Raw genomic sequence first — 22,731 nt, 5'->3', positions numbered from 1 at the left:
AGCCTCACAGAGACTTCATCAATGGTCAATGTGAGTTAAGGAAACATAAGCAGGATGCATGAGTTTTTGCCAATATCCTTGCATTCTCATCGGGAAGCCGACTGAAATGCTTTGGAATTTAAGAAGGGTTGCAGGGTCGGAATTACATGATTACCACATACACGGAGTCGACAGGCTAGATCGGCCTGATGAAGAAAAGCGATTGTGTGGCATCTTTATCTCTAGGATTGTTGAATTTTACTTAACTATTTTTAAACTTGTTTACTTTTTGAGTCTGGAACATTGGTTCGCGGATACAACTTTGTATTGTCCCCTTTTTTATCGGATGAGTAGGTACTATTCTACGCATGCCGTTTATGTCTTCGTCGTGGGTAAATTGCATGTCTGTGCAGGTTGAAACCTCGCTTTTTATTATTGGCCGAGGAAAAATGTAGTGCAGTTAAGAGTTTGCAATTTTTCCAGGGAAACAATGCCAAAATACATAAAAACACGCCACCATAATTAACACACTCAAATAAACTAACCCTATTTTTTTTCAGGTAATTCCTTCAAAGGATCGACGTATTATGTTTTCCCCCGGAAAAAGACGACTCGCGGAAAGGCTGACAACAAAGAGCGAAAGCGGAAGGGACCCTCTCCTATGTTCATTTACAGGAAGAATGCTTTTTCAAGACGTTCTATCGAGGCCAAACCATATGCAGCAGTAGGGACGTGGTTTGTGGGACCCAAGGCCGAGAATTCTGACATATTTACCAGTCTGATGAATGAAGCCATCGAGTCTCATTTTCAATTTCGTCGAGGGTAACTTAACATAATTCATTCCAACATTTTCCTTTGTAGTCGAGCTTGCTTTAGCAGAGCGAGACTCTAAAAACGAAAGGGTTTTTTTTTTTTTTCGTGTGTCCTCCTCAAATCGTCGGCCATTGTCCCAGGCGTTCCTAGGGGAGACCGTTGAAACTGGGGATAAGAATCGTGACGACTTTCATTGTATGCAAATGATCTCGTGATAAGCATGCGGTATATTTTCGACGATGACTGAAATGACGCACAAAATTGATCACGTTTCGACCGTTTGGCAATGATGTAATTTTCCCCGAATTGAGGCCCTTCATTTTCCTGTAATTATACACGCGCATTTAAAAGTAAATACCCTGAAGAATACTCGACCGTCGATATTATAGCGGGAAAATCCTGTTTTGTTGGATTTCCCCATTTAATGTATATCAGTTCATAAAATGGGAGAAACCCGACCTCAACCAGTAAATTTTTGTGATTTGATTTCTTTCTCTCTTCCTGTCTTTCTATTTTTCCCCATAAGTTTTTCATTTTATACTATCAGGACGAATTGATGCTTATAATCTTAAAAAAATTGTACAATATTTGCTATAACATGGGTTAGTTTATTCCCTTAGTGAAATCGTTGCCGTTTGACTTAACTTGATGCAAGCGGGCCCTGAAGTATTGTTTCTCTAACAATATTAAATTGATACCACAATACCTGCGGCGTATCATTTCAAAACGTGACCAGGGCTGACATTTGCATCCCTTTCAATAGACCATTTTACAGTTGAGGGCTCAGTATCCTAGAAATTGACTGAACCGTGAGGCCGAGGTTGATCTTGTTTTCATACAAACCTCTTTACTCTGCTAATGAAGACTATGCTTAAAAAATGGTACTTAGCATAAGATCAACATGATTTGCATAACAAAGAGGAAAGGTTTGTACCAAAACAAGATAAACTCCAGCCTCATTTTCACCTGTAACTGTAAAATGGTTCACTGAAAACGTTCAAGATAATGATTTTTAAGTGTATTTTATCTTTAGTTTCTACCCTTGTGATCCGCCTTATGTGACAGACGAGGTGAGACAAGCTCCTTCTTTCCAGCTATCCAAGTCAAAAATGGAATTTGAACTGAAGAAGATGCAGAACGAACTGCACAAGTCAGTGCCTTTCTTCAGCACGAGATATAAGGTGGGTTGTTGCATCGGTTTGGGTACCTGGCAGATGATTCTATATGCAGCTACGATCGGTCATAATTTGAAAAACTACAAGACAAAGATTCATCCATGACCTTTTCTTAATACTTGACAACTGGTCTTAAAATAATTTTGAGAGACACCCCCTCCTACCCATTTATTGTTGTAGAGATGACAAGGAGGCAATGCAAAAGTGGGTAACACAACAATATAATAATAATAATGATAATAATAATAATAATATATTTTTTTTATTATTGATAATATAACAATTCTTTATTGGTTACTAATAAAAACACATATCTAATGTTACAAAATCGATAATGATAAAGCTATATAAAATGGAGAAGATGGAAGAGAATAAGACAAAAACTATAAATAATCTAAAAGGAGTTACGTTAAAAAATTGAGTCTTTTTATATAAATGTATTCTTAAAAAAAGGGCCGAATGACTTACTCTTAATTAACACAGGAGAATAATTAACACGAGGTGAAGGATTAAAAAAAGATACCAATCCTAAATGTGATAAATATTAACAGTATTAATACTAAAATCGCGCTAGTTCCTTATCGATTTCAAAGCCTCTACTAATCCTAAATGTGAAAAATATTAAAAGTTCTAATCCTAAAAATCTCGCTATCTAGTTCCTTATCAATTTCAAAGTTGTTATCTGTAATGTTCAGCGGAGCTGTAGCTCTTCGCGTACAACGTGAGCCTCTCAAGCACAACAGCGCAGACCTCAGGAGGGCGAATGAGACTTTGTCACGAACCCATGACATTGTAGTGCTATAATCCTCTCCTTTCTTAGTTGGTAAAAGTTCAGCCAGTCTACTGTGATACCTCGTGCATTCATTAGCCATTCATCCTATAGTAGTAAATACCAGTGGTGTAAAGCAGCCTTGTTCGACTTCTAGCACCCTGCTAGCATACATTCTCTTCCTCTAACCTCATGATGGCGGTAGATTTGCTTTGTGGTGTCAGGCCTTTATAAGACTCTGCATTTGGGCATCAAACCCTAATGTCAAAAAAGGCAGGGCCTTGCCGCTCCTAAAAGAGAGTGAATGTCGAGCCGAGCATCGGCTACTACTGTTCGTACAAGGTGTCAGCACTTCTCCGTTTATCTCCTGGCCCGGGTTGTTCAAACGTTGGATAGCACTATCCACCGGATAAATCACTATCCAGCGGATACGTATTACGGGAGCCAATTGCACTATCCAGTGAATAGCGTTATCCACCTTTTGAACAACTGGGCCCTGAAGTACTGGGTCAATTTGGACGTCATAGTATGCCATCTGATCATTAGCATTTTGGCTTTCAAATCACGCAGCTCGTTATGTATTTGAATGATGAAGCCTCCTGGTCTACACACTATGCGTGGTCTACATCGAGAACACCTTCACACGCACAAGTAGACGGGGGTGTCGCTTATTTTCCATTCATATCTCAAATCAAAGCCGTCTGTGAATTCCCTCTTATGTAGAGTAAGGCCCACATCTTTAACTGGAATGAAAGTAAGGCAGCTGGACGCCCCCTTTCTCTGCAACAAGGTCGACAGCTCTCTTAGTTTGCTCGGGAAGGGAATTCTTCACTTCCTCTAGGTTGTCTCTAAGGCGCGCATGCTTCTCTCTACGGTTACATTGCTACAGTGTTCTTATCTGCACGATCGTCCGGGAGCTCTTGCGTGTGCGCCATACTGTTCGACTGGTGGTTCAGTTGTCGCAATTGAAGCTTCGTATTTCGAGGCTGCAATATGACATGGGTTTGTGATCCCAAGACCACCCATCCTTATAGGCAATGCTAACAAACCACGCTCAGCAGGCGTGCAGTGCCCTATGATAGCATTTGGGTAATATCCCATGCTATAAGTCCCACTTCATTGAGCACGTTTCACCATTTCCTCAGCTCTCTCAGAGGACCAGCGCACGTTGCATCATCAGCATACCAAAATTGTTTTGTAAGGCGTGACGAATTTAAGCGTGTAATTAACGGTTGGAGGCCAATAGCGAGGAGACTCATTGCCAAGGGGTCACCTTGTGTAGCGCCCTCTGCAGATGTCAGCTCTTTTCAACCCATCACGAACAAGCTCGTAGGTTCTCCGTAGGTGTTTATATTGAGGGGCACAGAATCCTGGTATTATGTAAGGCAGCAGCCCTAGTGTTCAATGAATTAAACATATTTGAAGCATTAACTAATAGCACAGAATTCGTATCGTCAGCTTCAAATGTATTGTGCATGGCGTGAATGGCTACCCCGCCCCCAACAGTCGGGCCTGCGCACACTTGAGCGGCAGGCATCAATGATATGTTGCTTTGTCACTTTCTTCGCGCACTTTGCGATTATTCTCCTGATCACTTCTCCAAAACCAATCGGCCGAACTTCGCCATTTCTTTTGTCTAGTGGGATAAGACGGTTTGCCAAATTGGCTTGATTGTGAATGGTTCAATAAATTCAGTACAAGTCTCTTTGCTGGCACCGCTATAGCATCCCAAAGACCTGTGCTGGCTTTTTTGAACGACTTGCAGACGAGCATCCTTCTGAAACCATTAGCATCTACCCCAGTTGTGCCGCAGGAACAGTTAGTTCTTAATGCCGCTTCCCTCACCATTTCTCCATTTATTTCGTGGTATAGGATATGTGGGACTGATCCTCAAGAAGACAAAAGAGCAAAGCTCCTAGCTAGGCTTCCTGTACACTAGGGTGTTTATCCGTAAGTTGTCTCATTATGTCATCGCTCGATGGTAGAACACCCCCGCAGTCTTCTTCGCTCAAGTAACGCAGAGCTGAACTGATCCTCCCTTCTATGACCAGCTTTGTGAAAATCTCTGCCCGATTCGGTAGTTTAGGTGTTCGAGACCCTGTCAAACGCTTCTGTATCATACTCAGTAGAGTGTCTATTTCTCCCTCTTTCCATAATATTAGTCTCCTTGACAAACAGTCTAGATGATCATATAATGCTTTTGCGATAATAATACAGTAATAATGATAATACCAAGAAAATAACGACAAACACACTCTCACGCGGCACATTCGCTTGAAATTCTTGCATTATATTATTGCGCGCAACCTACAGATCAGTTAGTTCTCTGCTAACAGAGAACTAATTAATCTGTAGGTTGAGCTGACTTTTAAAATTAACTGTAAGCTCTTAGCCAGTGAGGAGATAGATGATGCGAACAATATATAATAATTAAAAAAATTATTGATGTTTAACGAATTGTCATTTCAGGGTCATGTGAATTGGGATACAGCAGTCCCAGCTAATATTGGGTATATCGCTTCCATTCTGTGGAACCAAAACAACTGTGCTGCCGAGGGAGGTCCAATGACAACAGCGTACGAGATTGAGGCTGGAAGTGACCTGTGTGAGATGATAGGATTGGATAGGGATCAGAGCATGGGGCACTTGGTAGCTGGAGGCTCAATTGCAAACATAGAAGCCATCTGGGTAGCAAGAAATCTGAAATATTATCCTCTCGGGCTTCAAGAGGCTTTGCTTAAAGATGAAAAGTTACGGGGAGCCCGTGAATACGAGGTGAGTTATTTCGTGCCAGTTATTTGGATGCGAAAGATTAGAAGCAACTCAGGGCGCCAGATTTTGTATTTTCTTTTACATGGTTAAAGTTCTTAATCATATGACAAAACCCTGTTTTTTTTTTTAATTCATATTATAACTGGATTAGTGCTCAGCTTCAAATAAGCCCCTCATATTTCGAATAAGGTAAAAATTAAAAATTATAAGCGCACGCCTTAAAATAATCAGCCTCACCCCATCCCCCTGTATTGAATGCGTATATCACCGATGAATATAGCTTCGCAAATTTCATCGTCTAGGAGAAAGAACCATTTGGCACATCAAACTGACTGAAACAAAGGGTTTTTTTTATTGTGGAGTTTCTACTAAAAGTACAAGTTTCAATATACCCGTGTCTTTTTATATCTGCTTGCCTGTTATCAGCATTCTTGTTCTAACTAGCTTATCAGAGATCACATCATTTAATTATTTTCGACGTGGAAACTCATACCTCATGATACCCCTCAGCTATAGATAGTTTTTGAGCGGGCAGGGGTGAATGCAGCCCTGACCCTTTCCCTCGCCCTAGGGAACACATACTGCGTTAAAATATTTTTTAAAAAATTCATTCTTTAGATATATTTGCGATATATAGATATATGTACGAGGGTTATATTCAGTTAAAACCTTACTTTCAATTAATATTTATAGATTTACCTGCCTCAAAAGGGCTGCAATATTCCTCTTGTAAATGCCACACAATGGGAGCTACTCAATCTGGATACGGACACTATTATCAAGATGCCGTTTGACGTAGCAGAAAAAGCAGGGCTGAGCCAAGAGGAGTTTAGAAAAATCATGGGAAAATATCTTTACGAGTGCATTGGTACCCAAGAATTTTGCCGCAGACACATGCTGACCAACAGTCCTTGCATAGTGGTGGGAAGCACCTATCATGTGTCCTTTCTGAAAGGAGTAACCATTGCAGGTCTTGGAAAGGAAAATCTGGTTACAGTGCCAGTAGACAAAAATACTCGACTGGACGCTAACGGTACGTTGAAAATGGGTATTAGCTTTAGCATCTCATAGGGCTTTTTTACATGACGTCATTGTGGCCATGTTGCTTTAAAGAATTTCCAAAACAACGAAACGGCGCGGCCATGTTGGTGTCTAAAAAAATATCCTGTGGGAGTTAAAATCTTCTCTTATGTAAGCTGGTTTTCTTTCATTCCATAAATTTGCATAGATGCTAGCCAATGAGTGAAAACGCTCTATATAGGTGCGAGCATCCGTTTAGGGAAAAGAAAGAAATAACAATTTGCTCATTATCCTTCTGGAGGAAAAAAACAAAGGAAGAAAGAAAGAAAGAAGGGAAGAGGAATAAATACGTTATTACATTACCAGGACTGCTGATATTCATTTGACCAAGCCTAAAAGCGGACCTTCTCTTGATTCTCTAATTTTTATATGGAAGGTGGCAAGGAAGTGGTGGCACAAAACAAGCAACAGTAAACATGAAAAGCACTATCAAGTATAATTCACTAATTAGCTTATAAAAGCGTTTTCCAATGGATAGAGATATTACATTCAGCCGATTATAGCGACTCATCCACCTTTTGAAATGGCCAAATGTATTAGGGATGGGAATGTAGAATTTAGGTGGGCATATTTTGTCAATCACTGTCATAAGCTAATGCCGCCGCTTTTCCACTAATTTCTGTCTACGATAACACCTCTCTTCATTCTCTCCTTCACCAGTATTGGAACTGACATTAAAAGAGAAAATGAAGAATCAGATTCCCGTGATCAGCGTGATAAGTATCATGGGAACAACAGAAGAGAGTGCTGTTGATCCTTTGGATGAAATTCTTTCTTTCAGGGAAAAACTGAGCAAGGAGGTTAGTTTATCATTTTATCTTATTTTGTTCTAATTTTCCTCTCTATAAACATATCTTGGGCGGATGTGAATCGCCCGTCGAGGTATGCAGCCTGCGAGGAGGCTCTCAATTTGGGTCGTTTTTTCTTGCTGGGCTGTGTTACACATTTAGACTGATTTGCATAGAGTCAATTAAGGGACAGGCTAAGGAGAATGGAAAAGCTAAGGTAAAGTTAAGAATTCCCTAAACACGCCCATTTTTGTATGGCCGCTAAGTCAGAAGTCTCGCTTTTTTAAGATCACAAGGAGAATCCCATAACTTTTTAACATTACACTTTGATATTCTGTCGGCGGCCTACGATGAAATGGGAAAAACTACATCCGCGATGAACGATCTTTCACCATCTCCAAAAGAGGATAGCTTTATCCTCCCCTACCATCATTGAGTCACATTCGTATCTACCGCCTATACTTCATCACTTTTTCAATATTTAAAGGATTGCTCGACTGTGTGCATTACTATACTATGCAGTTTTCAATCTTTGTTTCATTTCATTGCAGGGATTAAATTTCAGTATCCACGCAGACGCTGCCTGGGGTGCGTACTTTGCATGCATGCTGAGAGATCCGACAGATGATACAGCTATGAAAAATGTCAAAGAGGAAGCATTTGTTCCTGAACTCTCCCTTAATTCGCACGTTAAAAAGCAGTTGCAAGTACGTATCCCTCGACAACAACAATATTTTCTTCTCCACAGAAACATAATTCAACAAGCGGTCAAATCTTTGAATTTTTCTGGAGGTTCACGGAATTTTAAGGAAAAATTCATAGAATGTTTAGAAATTTGGAGGAATGTATAAAGCTTTTGGTGAAATAATTGCAAGGTCTTTTGTCTAAGTCACAAAATAGTTTAAACTGTCTGCAACATTTGTCGATTTAGCGGTTTAAGCAAAGTTTTTCAATATTCTCACGTTTGCCACTGCCGTGCTGAATTCGAATTTAAGTAAATCATTTTAATTCAGCTGGACAGTAGAACGACGTCTGAAACAGGCCTTAAATCCCCGTTAGCTCCATGGTCTTAGCTATCAACTTAGAAGCCAAATTTTGATAATTTTGAGATTCAAAAAAGAAATTGACTTATCTTCGTTAACGGAGGCCTATATAATCATCTTCAACAACAACAAAACTTTAAATTAATAAACAAATAAAATTACAAAAGTATTGCTCGCAGCTAGCAAGGCTTAATTCAAGGCGGCACAATACGTGCAAAATATAAGAAATAAAGACTAACTAAAGGCTATTAACTAAGGAAAGTTTACAGTTAGTTCCAAATAGATGAAATAAAACTCGTAATATGGATGAGGACTAGATAACAGACTAAAGGAAAAAGAATTAAAGAAATAAATTGTAAAAGTAGAAACTAATAAGCAAGAATTTATTTTTCGACATTTTTGGCTAATTTTACCTTTTGGATTAAGGTTGGCGTATCAATATACTCATCTTCGGAGTTCAGAATATCAAAAAGTAACTTGCGGAGTGTTTTTTTCTTGTTCTTGGGGAGATGTCGGATGTTACAGGGTAATCAGTAACTAGAATGGTGTCCATACCGATCCTGGCTAATAATTCTACTTTATCTTTAGATTTTAATGTAAGCCAAAATACCCTAATGGAACTTCCACCACAAGAATATGATTCAAAGATAAGCAAATACTATGACTTGGCTTTAGAAAGCAAAGTCATAGAAGAGATTGTTTAAACTGCAGTGGTTGCAGTGGTATTTTTCATTGGTATTAACACCTATATTTACTGTAGTGAATTTATTTACACAGTTTTAGATGTATAATACAAAGGACTTTGCAGTCTGGTGTTGCTTTTGTCTTGTCCGGAGGCGGATAACACCAAAGGCTACAGGGATCGATCAGCTCTTCACTGTAAAATTAGCTGTTTCGCCAATTGCAGGCCTGACTCTCTTTCTGTGATGTCATTTGGATAATGACTTTTCCATCACTGGGCGATTGACCAGCATAAATGAGCCCGTTATGAAAAGTTAGCTTGGGAGCAACAAACCTATCAAAATGCAATTTGATATAAATAATTAATAGCATACATTCAAGTTTTGTGATCACTTCGTTTCTATATTAATTTTGTTGAAGGCTCTTAAGCACTGCGATACCATCACCTGCGACGCACACAAGTCTGGATTCTGCCCGTACCCAGCTGGGGCTATATGCTATCGTGACAAGAATCTTAACAATTTCCTCAACTTGTCAAGCGGCGTGCTGTACTATCACGGCGACTCTAACCTTGGCGATGTCGGTGTCGAAGGTTCAAAACCTGGCGCAGCTGCTTCCGGGGTGTTGCTAGCCAACAAGGTACGCAATATCTTTTGAACAGGCTGCATGCACGATATTGCGTCATTTTCAATAACCAACAAAAGATTGGTTCGTCCTTCGGAATATAGTGATGCTTTACACCGTACAGAGAAATCATTGGGGTATTAAAAAGCACTATCTTGATGTATTGTTGCAACAAAACCCCAATATAACCAATCTAAGGAATCCTAGTCAAGTAATAAAGCATAAAGGCAGCGAAAGTAAGTGTGAAAATCGTGGGGTTGAAATTAAGTTACTATCTGTTGAAGGTATTAAAGACTGACATTATAAATGCCTGCAAAGGTTATGGGTGAGTGGATCCTTTGTATGTCAAGGTGCAAAGGGACTGGGTTAACACTTCAATAAGACTTGGGGTAGAGGAAGTCATTCTCCATACTGAGCTTTCTTGCAAAGCGATTTGTTTGTCCTTTCTAACTGTAGCTCAAACTGCATAGATGGCCCTATCATATACTGGTGTTTTTTGTTTTTGTTTTTATTTCAATTTCATTTACTAATTACATATAGTTTGTAGGCCCAATAAAATCTATTATACTACTACATGAGAAATTTCTGCAATTTGATTGGCTTAGAGCAGTGGTATTTCAGCTTAATTTGAAATACCTACATGTGAAAATTACAAACCTTTTGTGGGTAGTAGTATAAACAAATAATAGCATGATTTGTACGTGATATTTAGCATAAATACCACTAGTGATATTTCAAAATTGTCTCAAATTTCACTCGCCTAACGGCTCGTGAAATTTCGTATAACAATTTTGAAATATCACTCGTGGTATTTATGCCAAATATCACTACAAATCATGCTATCACCTATACTAACATCAGCGATGTATTTTTTAGGTCATAGGTCTTCACAAGAATGGCTATGGTCGCGTTTTAGCCGAATGTATGTTTACCTCAAAGATTCTTTACTGCTACTGGGTATGCCTGGCCGAAGACGATGACGACTTTTTTATTGAAACGACCAAGCCCTTACCCTTCGGGGTAACCAAGGCCTTTATAAGGGATAACATTCTTGGTAAAAGCAACGAGGAGCTGGCGAAGGTACTTTATGAACAGTGTATAGTAACTGACACTCTGTGATTGGACATAACGTCGCGATAAAGAACTATGGCTATTTGGAGAGCACTTATGTTTGATTGAAGTAACCACCAAACACGTGATTTAAAACGCAGATCTGTATTCGTTTCTCTCTCTTTTAGGATGAAACCCTGATGACATTCCTTCAAGAAATTGGCCCCGACACTCTAATTCCCTGCTTTTCAGTAAATATCCGTGGTAATAAGGATGTCCGTATTACCAATAAAATAATCCAGGCAATTTTCAACGATCTTTGTCACATGTCTACTGGAGAATCAGAGCAGCGGATGCCTTTGATTGTGACGACATCCACCATGCAGGACCACAGGCACAGTTCCACTTTAGAGGACTTCAAGGAAAGACTCGGGGTAAGGAGAAAAAAAAGGCATGAGTAGTCTGACTAAAAGCACTGATTCTAACTCCGAAGTTCAATTATTATTTTCTTATCATAAATTAATAATAGTAGAGACCTTTAGATTCTGAGACGACTACGACTACGAGTACGAGATTTTCTCAATACTAAGTAGTGCTCGCGCGTGAGCCAGCGTCATTTTGGCGGGAAAATGTGTTAGCCGCCGTCACTCCACTACGAGTTTTAGCAAGAATGTCGAAGTGGCGGAAACAAGTTATCAAATGTTAGAAGTTTTATCATTCTGCGATCGGGAGAGGGTGTAACCTCCTTCACCAAAGGTAACAGTGCTAACTTTTCTAGTGAAAAATGGTAAAATGAAGTTTTCCGGGGAGTCTATATTTTGAGAATACGCGAAAAACTTTAAGTTAAATCTGGTACTCGTATTCGTCCTCGTCTTTGAATCTAAAGGCCTCTATTAATAATAATAATGATGATGATGATGGTGATAATGGTGATTGTGATGAAGTTAATGATAACGTTAATACTAATGGTAACGATAAATTGCTCATCGCCTATCCCTGACCCTTTCGGCCTTTTTCTTAGGTGAATAGACTTTACTTCAAGTTGTTAACCAGGTCTGGTTGCCTAGTTACTTATAGACTGTAGTTTTCGAAAGCATTTATCTCGCCGATTTTTTGAAAACCAACCTAACGAAATTTGCAGTCATTTGAGTGAAAAGGGGTCAAAGGCAGGTTTTTAAGCTTGAGAAGCTCCAAAATCACAGTATCGAGGGGAAAGGAAAGGAGAAAAAGAAAGAGCGAGGAGAAGGAAAAGAAGAGAAGAGAAAAAAAATCAATGGTTGCACTCCTAGTTTTTATAATAGCTACTTTGGCCGAAAAAAACTGTTGGACGCAAAAGGTCCATTTGGCAATAACGTTTTTAAAAATCGGGCTAGATATTGATGACAATGATTCTAAACGGCCTTTTTGTAAGTATCCTCCTAATTCCTCACACGTGCTTCCATTGTGCTTTTTGTTTGATTTTTGTTGTACTTTCTTTCGAATTAAACAAAGCTTGACACAACCAACAAGGATGGAGTCAAATACGTCATCACCACTTGTTTAGATCCCTGGTCCACCTCAATGGAGTTCATGGATGACATGGCTGCTATAATGAGAAATACAATCCTCAGCGCTATTGGAACTGTAAGTGTTATTGCGTAACATCAGTTTTAGGCTCTACATATTACTCAATCAGGCAAAGTTCCTTTAGAGAACAGGATTACGCTCATAATCTTCATTCAGGGTCATAGATCACACTTGCCTTAGAGAGTTAAATGAGGCGGCACTGAGTTCAAATTCTACAAGCCTTAACCAAGCGATAGGCAAGAGGACATCCCAACTTTACGTGAAGTTCATAACTCGATTTATTTGACGAAAGGGTTCACGGACTAACCATAAAAACTTCATCGGTGATCGTACCTACCCCCATATTGCACCTAAAAGATAAAAAAGAAAGGGACTCGGCTCAGTTTCCCTCTGAGAGTTGGTTCAACACTACCGTGAGTCGTATTTTTAGCTGATTCACCATTATAGCATTATAGGTTGCAGGCTGTAGTAAAGCGGACGGAGCAACCGCGCACGTACGTTACCGTCTTCGTGTTTCTTTTTCAATACGTTACTGACCCACCAGACTACCACTCTTTTGTAAGTGTAGACAAGGTGAATACAGTGGACAAGGGATTATATGTTTGCTATGCAGGCAACTTTAATCAGGCTCAGCGAAAGTATTTCGTTGTCGCCAAGTTCAGTTTCACCTCAGACGATGACATGGCGACATTTAAGCAGAAATCTGAAAGTGGGTCGTCACCAATCGTTTTGCGAAGTTCCTTACAACAGGACAAGAAAAAGAAATCACTCCACGACCTTTTGTTTAACGATTCCGAAGAAACAAGGGAGAGCGAGAAGTTCGACTTTTATGTTGGTCTTCCTGCTGCGACCAGTGAGCCTTTCATGACAGCTGACATGAAGATTGTTGACGTCCCTCGCTATGACCATTTTGACAAAGCTGATGACGATTATCCTGAAAATGCAACTTACATCTTGTACGGTGACACAACCAATGCTTACCTGTTCCACGCTCCCACTAAGTTCCCCGATTACCTGCAGGTAAAAGCCTTTCCGACAAAACAAAGATTTGCATAGCCATTTATATTATAAAAGATTCTACTGAAAATAACGAATTCAAAACTATTTAGCTTCTGGTTAGCTTAACTAACACTTCTCTGTAACAAACCCAATGGAATCTATATCTTCACCGGATTTGGAGAAAGCGTCACCGGGCTGGCTTATTTTCCAGTGGGTTATTCTTTTCTGTAGTACGGTGTATCTCCCATAAAAGCTAAAAGGTTTGGCAAGCTTTACGTCTCAACCTGTATGAAACCTTTGAAAACCCTTTACGTTTTGCTCTAGAGAGAAGAACTAAAAGGTTTACACTTTTAAATGCGAGATCGATTACATAGTACTTCAGTGTACCCCTTCGTGTTCTTTTGCCAAGGGTAATTTTTTTTTTTTTTTAAACAAATATAAATAAAGAAATACACTGGTTTTGTAGAAGTCACGGTAGAAAGTGATCGGGAAGGCAAAAAATTAGCCTGGCAGAAACAAACAATTCGCCAGGTATCGGAGAGGTTACGTTATCTCTGGCTTCATTAAACCATTGGGTATAGTTTCACTAGGTCTGTTACAGAGGGGTGTTTAACTGGTACAAATGTTTGGAGAGCTAACTATCGACTCAATTCCCCGACACTCAGGATCTGCATAAGAAAACTGAAGAAGAGCTGTTGCCTAATTGTCTCCCATCCGTAAATGGTAAGACCACCCTGTTTATTGTCGGATGAGGGCTCTGAATCGTAGGCTCCATGGCACAGAACCTGTGTGTTGTAACAGTCTCTGGCAAAGATCATCTTTAGTATGAATCTCTAGGGAACAATTACATATCCATGCCCCATTTGTGATAGCCTTACCACTTTGATAAAAATGAATTTTATTTGCACAAGAATAAAAAATAATTATATATTTTTTTTATATCAGTGGCTTTTCACTTAGCCTCGCTTTGAAACAGAGTCTTCAAGCAACTCGGAAATGGCCTATTTATGGGTCCCCCTTATCATTATTCCATATATTATTATTTTAAGTCGTTCTTTCTGTTCACGTCCTTTGGACACAAATTTGCCGCCTTTTTATTTTTAAATGAAACGGGAGTGGTAATTAATTGACAGGTAATTATATTCTTGGTTTAAGTTTCAATCCTTTTCAATCCTTTTCTTTTCTTTGTACGAGTTCGCTAACAACCTTCTTTATCGTTGGTACTGTCTAGATTGTATGCCTTAAAGAAGTCCCCACTGGTCTTGGCGATATTCAAGAAAAAGAAGTAATTCTCAAACAAGGCGTAGATGCTGAGCTTCTTGGGGTTCCTGGGGCACCGACCGAACAAGGAGGGAAGATTGTGGATCCCCTAATAGATCCCGAAGCAGATCCACAAAAAACATACGACATCCACTTCGTTGGAATTCAGGGGCAGGAACTTACGACAGCTGTCGCAATAAAGCGGAAGATTTGGTTCGATGGCGAGGTTTTGAACGACTCCGCTGCGACTCCTTGAGTATCTCGTGATTGAAGACTACCGGCCTCCTTAGAAATTGAGAAAAGTTCTACATAGGGGCCTAAGACCCATCATAATATGCATAACTAGTGGGAAAAGTGCCACATGTGCATGTAGAGTAATAAGATTAACCATGCATTTGATAAAACTTGACAAATGATTTAATGGACTTGATCGATTTGTGTGCACAGCCCACTTTAATTCTAGGCTTTCAGAAATTTAAGCATACAGCTTAGTCCTCAAGTAACATTAGCGTGAGACAACGGAGGTTTTAATATAAGTTAAGGTGTGTGATTATATACCAGCGATAAAAATCAAGGATTATAATGGTTTTAGGTGGAAAGTACATTTTTCTTTTCCGTTCAAGTTGCATACCGTAAAATTCCGAAAATAAGCCCCGGGGCTTATATTTTTCAAAGGCCCTTTTTGAGAAGCTTTTTTTTTGGAGGGGCTTATATTCGGAGGGGCTTATCTATGGAGGGAAATTTGCGTTTCAAAATTGATTGGGCTAGCCTTATAGTACGTTGGAAGGAAATTAACTGTTTTTACTTTGTTTTAATTTGTGTTTGATGGCAATTTCCAAGTACAAGCCCCCGGGGGGCTTATATATTTGTAGGGGAGATTTAATAGAGGGTTTTTTGCGTTACGAGTTTGGGGGGCTTATATTTGGAGGGGCTTATATATGGAGGGGCTTATTTTCGGAATTTTACGGTATTCGATTTTACGCCCAGAACAATTTTTATAAGAATTTGTAGTTTAAACTGCCTCAAGTAACCATTAAAATGCACTCAAATTAGACCACGAATGTCATCTTACGTAGAGCAATGCCTTTTTATAACTTGCCTGGCGAAAAATGGCCACAGGGGGTGGAAAGGAGAACTCTCGTTTAAAAGTTACGAGTACGCTCGTCAGAAAATTAGATTAAATCCCTAAAGGACACCAGTCTGGGCGTGGCTCAGTCTTTCATTTGACCTCTATTTGATTAATAATGATAATAGGACTGAGTGGAGTCCAATTCAGGTCTGTAATCATAAGAGTTATAAACGAAATCGGACGACCGCGAAGCGGCGTCCGATTTGGTTGATCACGAGAATGATTACAGACTTTATTACATCCACTTTGAAATCACTGGCTATCCTTGCAATCTGATTGGCTCTCAGCAGTGTGATTTATTCCTAAATCGCACTATTTTTTGCTCTAAATCGAATCTGTTCCAAATCACGTCATTATTGTGCTAAATCGCATCATTTCTGTTTTAAATCGCACCATTTTTGTTCTATATCGCATCATTTCTGTTGCGAATACAAAATGAGATGAAAAAGCCTTTTTGTTTCGGTTTTGTAACAAACCGGCTACTCGATCAATAAAATATTAGTACTGACTAAATTCTGGGATTTCAAAATGGATGTAATAAAGTGGTAATTGAATTTCGTGTCGTGCAATTTTGGTCTGAAATCATACTTGTGCGCTCGTTCGATTTTGAAATCACACGTATGATTTCAGACTAAATTGCACTCCACTCAGTTCAATTACCATTATGAATTAGACAATTACACGAAGTCCTGTTACCAATTAATCATAAGAATTACAATTTCCGAGAAAATAATTGCATTCTTTTTTGGTGAAAGAGCGTTTAACACCAAATGTCCAAAATTAGGGAAAATATCACGGGCGGCGACACTGTCTAATGTTACAAATTCGTCCATTTTGGAAAATCCTTAGTTTGGTAGGGTAAGCGGTTGTCGTTATGGTTGTTGTAATAACTTTAGTCTGTGATTGGTGGATTTGCCTGAGTTCACTTAATATGATTGGCTAATGTAACTGTCCGATTACAACTCTGCACAATGATTAGTGAAAAATAAAGCAGTTAACGCACCAATCAAATTTGAGGAAATTGTAATGGTTAGGAATTTACCACCGTTTGACGGCAATTTGTTTACGCTTAACGCAAAGCAATACTTCTGTGGGTTAATATATTGGACACTCCAATTGAGGTAGCAAAGCCAAAGTCTGCAATTTCTATCCCTTCGCATTTATCATCTAGGGGAATTAAGGGGCTTGGGAGAGGACGGGGGGGGGGGCAATTGAAATGAAAGGGTGAGTGGTCTCGCTTAGGAATTAGATCACTTCAATGTATCAGGCATAAATATAACTAATGTGGCAAAATCTCAACTGATTGCTGGGCCAATTTACGGTTGGAAGACTGGCGGCCGGCTAATAGATAAATTATCTCGTCATTGCCAAAGGGAAGGGCTATTCATACGTAATTTTATTCATATCTTGGTTATTTTCAGATCCCCCATAATACATTCTGTTTATGCCCTACATTTTGTGCAAGTCATTGTTGTTGTTGTTGTTGTTTCTTTTTTTGCTCCTTGGAGCATTTGAACACAAGTAACATTTTTGGGGCAAACAGAGTATATTGTTGGGAACTTAACAAGAAGAGATGTTTCTACCAAAAAAAGATCACTTCCAGTCTTGCTTCCACTCAGAGACAAGATCAGATACGCATTACACGCGGATTGAGCTGACAATTGAAAATTAATGGTCTATTTGGAATAATTTTCAACCAATGGTCTTACATCAGTTCAGTTGTGTTGTTTCATAGGCATCCCAGTTCGAATTTCTGAGAAGATTGAAGCGCGTTTTCTGTAAATTTCGATTTCAGGATATCCGCTCCAACAAACTAGCTGAGTTTCTGCCCTAAAACGCATTCGGCGCTTTCATACCAACTTGAGATTTGCCATACCAACATCGATCATCCCTGGAATAGTTTCCTCGGTGATTCTAAATAGAGCACAGCGCATGGATCATGAAAACCTTTCTTGCCTTGCGTACCGAAAAACGTCAGGTATTCACCACACTTACATTGCAATGGGCTTTTTTTATTCTTTATGGTATATTGTTGTCCCCCGTGGTTAAAGTATCTCAGGTTTGTCGGGTGAAAGCACAAAGCAGGACACCGAATTTTTTTCGGTAAAAGTGCCCCGAGTATCAGGTTCACCCTAAAAATTGGCTTAACTCATGTCACGGCTTACCTTCTCTTTATGACAATCACTTACATCGTTCAGAAATGTCTGTATAAGAATGTCTTATTTGGGTGTTCATCATAGCATTAAAATATTTCGAGCAAACGAATTTGGATATTGCTTGATTTTTTTTGCCATAATTTAGCGAAATCAGATTGCTTTTCCTTGTCAAACTCTCCTGTCCAATAACAGTTCTGTTAACATGACATTTAAGTCCAAGTACCTGTTACCCGTGAAATATTGTTTAGAATCATTTTACACAAGAGGCCCTCCCTGATTCATGCAATCATTAGCTATTCAAGGCAGTTACATCAGAAATTCTCAGTACATAGTGACTAAAAGGTAGTTATAGAGGAAGGGAATACAATTTTGCAAGGGGTAAAGCCTTCAAAAGAAGATCTTGGGTGAAAATGGAGCAATGTTGTTTAGCACGGCTGGTGGTTGGATTTGCTATGGTTGTCATTTCCACTGCAGGTAACAAGGAAGTATTGAATAGCTTAGTGGATTGTTCTCTAGTTATTGTATAGTTAATTGACTGTGCAGTGAAGCATGTCCTTAGTAAAGGTAACTTTTCAATCAGAGCATTTGAATCACAGAAATTTATTACTTTCGGGGCTAGAATACGTTCACTCTTCACGCCGGCAGTGATTAATATTAAATAACATAATGTCATTTATAGTAAAACTAAGATTTAGACCATGGGTTGAAGTTAACGTGCGAAACTTTAAAGAAAATTAAAGGACCTTTTTAGACGTGGTGTACTCACAGTCTTACAAAGATATTTAATTTTGCTCACTACCACTTTCTCAGTTTATTCAACGGGGTGGGTGATCACAAAGTAAAGAATACCAGTTGATCAGCCTCGTTCACATCGAGTGCATAATTAAAAAGCTACTTATAAATCTGTAAGGTCCAGATTCAGGACCTGATTCTAGCAAGGGTTAGAAACGAGACGTGAAGTTACAATGCCGTGAAGCAGAAGTAAAAAAGGAAAAAATGTGCCAGGAGTAAAACTTTTATTAGGTATCCTCCAACTTACTAAGCAATGTTTGCTAGATCTTTTCTGCTGAGTATATTTTTTCTCTGTTTGATGCTAATAAGTTAAGAGGCAAGTAAATAGCGCTTACACCCTCTCTAATTAACGAAGGCGCAGAGAGTCAGAGAATCAGAGTCCAAAATCACGGAAATTGCAAATCCAGAATACCGGTACTCAAATAAAACTGGGAAGTCTTAGTGGACTTGGATTCTTTTCAAGATTAATGTATACTGGTTAATCTCGTAGTTAAATGAACAAAAAATATATATATATTTAAAACTGGTTCTTTTAATAAAACTAACACCGTACCGATTCCTCAATGGCATTCGAACGAAGGTTTTTAAAAAACCATTGCCACAACAGTAAAAAATAAGACTGAAAGAATTCAGGTTTATCTTAACACGAGATTAAACATAAATAGCTGGTTTTTATGTCATCAATCTTTATAAAAACCCTTTTTTTTTCTTCAAAGATCCACAGACACAATTTCAATTCCGTCGACCAGCCTTGAATACAGTTAACGGACAAATTCGCAACTTCGTCCTAAATAGAATTGGCGGTGTAAGAGGTAAGATTTTTTACCGAGTAGGAAGAAAAACTTAAAACCAATGATTGAATCTATGATAAAGCCAATTATCGTCTAAAGACATCTACAGGTGTGTAAGAGAGTTAACATTTTCCTTTAATCCCAAGGTGGGCACTATCCCCCAGTCCCTCCCGATTCAAGAAGGGAACAGCTTCCTGGAGACTCTCGGAACTTTATTCCCAACAGATTTGACATACCAGCAAGTAAGTTACCATGGTGACGTTAAGAGTGAGAGCGTGGTCCATAAATGAGTTAAAAGCTGAGCGGTGCCTCCTCTGACGTTAATGACGCTATATGTCTAGGCCTGTGTGATAAAAAAACGTTAACTACATTTTTGAAATCTCACCAGACAGGAGTAAGGCAATAAAACTAAAATTTGAGTCGTTGTTCCCATTAGTACCATTATGATTGTACCCCCATGTTAGTCAGTAGTTATTACTTAACAGTAACTGTAAATTATAGAAAATGTCTCTTTTAATGGAATCTTTTTTTTAATTACATACTGATAGGAGTTTTCCATTGATCAAAGGCAAAATACATAGTGTCATGTTAAACAACATACATTTTTTTTGTATAGAAACAATAACTTGAAAAAAAAAACATCAAAAACAAGAAATCTGTATCTGTCTTCATTTCATTGTTTTCTTGCAGGTGTTATTAACAGAAAACAGGGTCCACCAAAAGGTACAAATAATTAGACTTTAAGTTGGGTCTTAGTTGCATGTAAGCAAGTATGTAGGTGTAGAAGGGCCCTGGCCTTGATAGTTTCTAACTGATTGTTCTAATTTGTAATTTCAAAAATTCCCACTCTGGATCGGAAAGCGTTTTTGAAAAGATGCTTTTTCGCGGTGACCGTTTTCACCGGATACGTGTGGATCGACAGTAGGCCAAACCGGAAGAAAATAAATATCCGATTTCAAACGCCAAGTACATTTCTGTAGGGCCAGCCGATGCCAATTTTTTATGTCTTAATAAAAATACTAAATCGTGATAAGTTCTTCAGGTGGCTTACTGCGAGTGAGTTGTTCCGTTGTCCTTATAGCGTTTTATCGGATGTTTAAGTTCCTAACAAATCGACATAAGCGGGATTTTGTTCAAATTGGGCGTCCTGCGTGTGTACACGAACAAATTTGAACTGGTAGTTCTTAGTATATTTCACGACTTGATGACATACATTTTTCTTTAGCAACAGTTTATAAAGTCAGCTTGTCTACTAAAACATATAGGTTTGTTTCGCATTGCTTCTCCAGTGGACCTCTTTTCATGTAAGGATACGAATTACTGTCGATAGGACTAGGGAAGACATTATACATATATATATATTTTAGCGTAGAAATGTTATCTTGCTTCTTATTATTATTACGAACATAACCTGTTCTCGAGCGACGCTTAAGAGTGATACATATGACATTCACTAAACTGCGCCAATTTTTTTCATCCGCAGGTAACAATGCCTTGTCCGTATTTATTGAGGATAAATCTCCAACAACTTCCTTCCATGACCTGCACTTCAGCCAATGATGTCTCTAAAACTCTTTTTAAAAATCGTTTTCTTTTAGGATGCATTGGGACGCAGGATATTTGTGGATCGTTTGCACCAGCTCCAGCTCCACCTCCTGCTTTACCTATGGCTCCTGCATATCCTGTACCCGGCGCCTACACAGGATATCCTCCACAAAGCGCCTTTCCAGGAATGCCACCAGATCCTTACAACCCCCAGGGATATCCTGCGTCCCCTAATATCCCACCTAACGTAAAGGCATTGGCTCAAAACACAGGAGCTGCTGTAGCTGCGAAAGCAAAACTGCTGGGTGGCTTAAATCCTTTGAAGAAGTTCGTTCCACACCTTCCTCCTTTGGGGCGGCCACAGAAGGGTAAACCTCCCTACAATCCACCCCTTCCCCAACCGGAGCCTCCGGTTGCAGGATATGGTCAAGGCACAAGTCAAATGCCATATCAACAACCACTAAGCTACAACCCACAAGGGATGGTGCCACCACAACCTGCTGGATATGGATCTCAGCCCACTGCTGGATTTGCTCCACCTGCCTTTGCCGTTAAGTATCATCATTTATTTAAAAAAAATACACGAACCTAATTCGATCAGAAAACGTTCCAACATTTGCGGCAACAACTATATGGTGGTAATACCTAACATTTACGCGTTAATGTTGGAAGATGAACGTCCGACAGCTGTTTTGCTAACCTTTGACGGAGACCTGACTGAAACAATCGGCATGCCTGTTGTTTTGTTTTCAGCGAGGTAATTAAGGTGCCTAACAAAAATGCTTGACAACTTTGGAGAAAACGTACGTTTCATGCAAAAACGTTTAAGTTGATCTTAAAAATTATTTACTTTAATTATTATTTACTAATCTGCTTCCTAAACTGAGGATGGTTGTTTTAAAAGTTGTTCAATTATGATTTTTCTCTCATCAGTATCAGATTCACAGTCACTGATTAATTTACATTGTTTTCTCAGGCACCTCAGGCGCCTGCCCCGTTTGCTCCACAGCAACCTCAATCAGCATTCAATCAGGCTCCTTTTCCCATAGGAGCTCCGCAGCAAGACCAACCTCAGTTAGCACTAAATGACAATGCCCCACAAGGACCTCCTCCTCAAGTGTCTTTTTCTCCGGAAATGAATCAAGGACCAGTGTATCCAGGGCAACAAGCGTCTCCTGATGGTAACGGAAAACTTTATAGTTTGCCTTGCTAGATCGCATTTTGAGCTTATCTACGGCGCATCAAAAGATTGAATATCAAGGACAACAACTCCAGCTGCTATTTTTTTCATTTAAACCGATATTTTTGCAAGTGCTTGCATTCTTGAATTGTGTAGCCGTGTAGTAAAATATGGGCGTATCTTTTTTTTGTATATGTATCTCATAGGACTCTCTCAGTAACATAAATTCAAGAACCCACTTTGTGACTTACACAACAACTGCTCCAGACAAAATTTACTAAAAGACAGTCAGGCTATCAATTATCAAAATATCGTTAGCCGCAATAGGAAGAGTGTTAAACCATACACCTTTATGACGATCAGTAACACCCTAAAATCATTTAAATCCACAGGTTCCTTTGATATAGCAAGAAAGAGAATGATGGCTTTAAAGATAAAAGGCCTAGCGAAGAGAATTGGTGTTCCCAGACCAGTTGTGAGGTCAAGACTGGTGCCCAGACCCCTTTATAAAAGGCATAGCTAAATACGTTGGATACTTC

At 39.2% G+C, this 22,731-nt stretch overlaps 2 protein-coding genes across 2 annotated transcripts; both read left to right on the top strand.

Annotated features, from left to right (window-relative positions):
- The first annotated feature begins 541 nt into the window (after positions 1-541).
- On the top strand, positions 542-15,459 carry LOC140948239 (uncharacterized). Its single transcript, XM_073397462.1, has 12 exons — positions 542-801; positions 1,826-1,973; positions 5,206-5,511; positions 6,202-6,541; positions 7,249-7,388; positions 7,928-8,083; positions 9,521-9,739; positions 10,601-10,804; positions 10,963-11,208; positions 12,266-12,399; positions 12,871-13,360; positions 14,571-15,459. The coding sequence occupies exons 1-12, from the start codon at positions 641-643 to the stop codon at positions 14,853-14,855; spliced, it is 2,829 nt and encodes a 942-aa protein (XP_073253563.1). The 5' UTR covers positions 542-640; the 3' UTR covers positions 14,856-15,459.
- A 2,698-nt stretch (positions 15,460-18,157) lies between these two features.
- LOC140948955 (uncharacterized) lies at positions 18,158-22,724 on the top strand. Its single transcript, XM_073398210.1, has 7 exons — positions 18,158-18,358; positions 19,393-19,488; positions 19,614-19,709; positions 20,158-20,190; positions 20,940-21,562; positions 21,989-22,193; positions 22,585-22,724. The coding sequence occupies exons 1-7, from the start codon at positions 18,295-18,297 to the stop codon at positions 22,713-22,715; spliced, it is 1,248 nt and encodes a 415-aa protein (XP_073254311.1). The 5' UTR covers positions 18,158-18,294; the 3' UTR covers positions 22,716-22,724.
- Positions 22,725-22,731: the final 7 nt, after the last annotated feature.

This window comes from Porites lutea, chromosome 9 (genome assembly GCF_958299795.1).
Source record: "Porites lutea chromosome 9, jaPorLute2.1, whole genome shotgun sequence".
Taxonomy (NCBI): Eukaryota; Metazoa; Cnidaria; class Anthozoa; order Scleractinia; family Poritidae; genus Porites; species Porites lutea.
Note: the sequence above shows the minus strand (reverse complement) of the source record. Positions and strands in the feature narration are given on the sequence as shown.

Bases quoted from the DNA above. Each gene is read 5' to 3' on its own strand.
- LOC140948239 (XM_073397462.1), top strand. From the start codon at position 641: ATGTTCATTTACAGGAAGAATGCTTTTTCAAGACGTTCTATCGAGGCC. The intron at 5,512-6,201 runs GTGAGTTATTTC...TAATATTTATAG, and splicing joins GGGGAGCCCGTGAATACGAG to ATTTACCTGCCTCAAAAGGG. The intron at 7,389-7,927 runs GTTAGTTTATCA...ATTTCATTGCAG, and splicing joins GGGAAAAACTGAGCAAGGAG to GGATTAAATTTCAGTATCCA.
- LOC140948955 (XM_073398210.1), top strand. From the start codon at position 18,295: ATGGAGCAATGTTGTTTAGCACGGCTGGTGGTTGGATTTGCTATGGTT. The intron at 19,710-20,157 runs GTAAGTTACCAT...GTTTTCTTGCAG, and splicing joins CAGATTTGACATACCAGCAA to GTGTTATTAACAGAAAACAG. The intron at 21,563-21,988 runs GTTAAGTATCAT...TTGTTTTCTCAG, and splicing joins TTGCTCCACCTGCCTTTGCC to GCACCTCAGGCGCCTGCCCC.